This window comes from Ziziphus jujuba, chromosome 10 (genome assembly GCF_031755915.1).
Source record: "Ziziphus jujuba cultivar Dongzao chromosome 10, ASM3175591v1".
Classification (NCBI taxonomy): Eukaryota; Viridiplantae; Streptophyta; class Magnoliopsida; order Rosales; family Rhamnaceae; genus Ziziphus; species Ziziphus jujuba.
The window spans coordinates 10,412,656-10,414,866 of NC_083388.1; the positions used below are offsets into that span (position 1 = coordinate 10,412,656).

The 2,211-nt window shown below is 34.2% G+C and overlaps 1 protein-coding gene across 1 annotated transcript; it reads right to left on the reverse strand.

Moving 5' to 3' along the window:
- Nucleotides 1-245: 245 nt before the first annotated feature.
- Nucleotides 246-1,782, reverse strand: LOC107411249 (protein SODIUM POTASSIUM ROOT DEFECTIVE 2). Its single transcript, XM_016018792.4, has 3 exons — nt 1,122-1,782; nt 794-869; nt 246-625 (listed from the first exon to the last, which is right to left on the reverse strand). Exons 1-3 carry the CDS (start codon nt 1,587-1,589, stop codon nt 456-458), a joined length of 714 nt encoding a protein of 237 aa, XP_015874278.3. The 5' UTR covers nt 1,590-1,782; the 3' UTR covers nt 246-455.
- Nucleotides 1,783-2,211: the final 429 nt, after the last annotated feature.

Genomic DNA, 2,211 nt, shown 5'->3' on the forward strand with positions numbered 1-2,211 from the left:
TCACATGCTTTTGAAACCCCACATAACCATGCCTTATTACATTATTGACCAAAAAAACATTGAAAATTGTAAAGAAGAAGGACCTTGGCAGAGTTTGCCTGCTTAAGAGCAGTCCAGAATTTCAAATATAAACAAAAGCAAAAGGGGAACATTTAGAAGGACGCCATTGTTGCCTCCAAAAAATTTTGATGACAAGAGAGAGCATATATTATATACATATATATATATATATATAGATATGAATAAAAATCAACAACCCCATCTTTTGCTTTAACTTTCTTTTATAAATAAACAAACACCTTGATTCCAGATACCATTAAGTAACCTAATTTATATTAGTACTTTTAAACAACTAATAACAATCATACAATACAAACACACCCTACTGGAATCTCAATAAAAATATTACATTGATTAAAAAAAAAGTGATTAAATTTGATCATATATGTAGCTACTCATGCTGACCATGGCAAAGATGTCGACGATGATGATGATGATGCTGTCGGAGAAGGCCAGAGCTGGGCGTTCTTCACCTTGGACACACTTGAAAGAACACCTAAAGGGGTTACATCTCCAATGACCGTCACTTTCTTTGTTGGTAAGTCTATGCTGAATGATGTCACTCCTGCCAGAATTATTTTAGCAGATTTTAATAAGAACCAAAAATATGTCACTATTCCACGCATTAATGACAAATTAATTAAACTTTAAATTTTATGTTTGGTGGTTAGTTTTCTCGGGAAAAATAAATAAGTAAATAAAAAGTGAAAAAAAGAAAAGAACAATAATAAACCTTCCATTTTAGACAGATGTTTTCTTAGCTTCCCTTCACAGCCTTTGCAATGTAGTGACACCCTCAAAACAACAACCTGTAGAGATTTCAAACACCAACAATGTCAAAAAATAAATCCTTTTATGTTCTTGTTCAATTTTCTCACAAGAAAATGAAATATATATATAAAATAAACCATCTTTCTTCAATAACAATATATATATATATATACACAGAATAATAGCAAAAGGGATTTATATATATATATATATATTTTTTTTTAATTTTATTATGGAATGGGAGATTCGAAAACAGACTCATTATCTAGAAAATAAAATGAATTTATTACCTGATGACGAGAGCGAGTTGAGGCAGAAGACTTTAAAGCAAGAGAGTTTTTTGCACTGAGGCTTCTATACTTCATAGCAGGTTGATCAGCAGGAACCAATGCCGAACCATGATGATGATGATGTTGGTTATCATCGGACTTCGAGAACCAATCGACGAAGGGGGAATCACTCAAGAGATATCGAGAAGAATCATGATCAGGAGTAGCAGTAGTATTTAGGTCATGAATATCAGCGGAGCTTTTTCTATGTAGTTCATAACCTTGCTTTGAGTAAGTACCCCTACTACTTTTCTCATAATTATAAGGCCGAGGATTGATTGGTAAGTGAGACGAGCAAGGAACATGAGGCAGCGGGATCTTTCGACGATCGCGAACATGATGGCTTCGGCGGACCATGGAATGGTCTACCATGCTTGAGCAAATAGCTGTGGAAGCTGGAGAAGCACAGAAAAGGTCCATTCTTTTCATGGTAATTGGTTGAAGGGAGGATAACTTGGGAGTTGGGAGAAGAGGCTTTTGCTATTAGCTAACTTCTTTCAAAGTTGTATGAAGTAGTACTAGTTGGTGGGAAATAGAGGAAGTAAGAAGTAGAAGTAGAAATCTCCCGAATGAGGCCAATTAGTCTGCCTTTAAAGTTGGTTTGGATGAGATAAGTAGGACCCACAACGAGAATGAATAATAATAGCTTGGAAGATTTGTGATTAATCTGGTCCTTCAAAGCTGTCTTTCAACTTTTTCATGCATATGTTTTCTTTTCATGCTCTTCAGTTGTTTGAGAGGCGGTGGGGTTATAAACAAGTTGTGTTGGTCTAGATCTGTTTGACATGATTACTCCCACTATTAAGTAGAGTGAAGAAAATTAAAGTAATCTAAATAGAAGCAATTCATATTATTGCCACATCATTGTCCCATTCTTCAAAAACCTATTTCAACCTTTTTACTGTTTAATTGATAATCAAATTGCAAAATAGCATAATTTCTAGCTTATATATGCCTATGGTTGACTACGGCCTATGAGTGAGTGACTATGCTTGCTCTCTTTCTAGGGATAGTAGACATTCATAGATTATTTTTATTATCATTATAATAA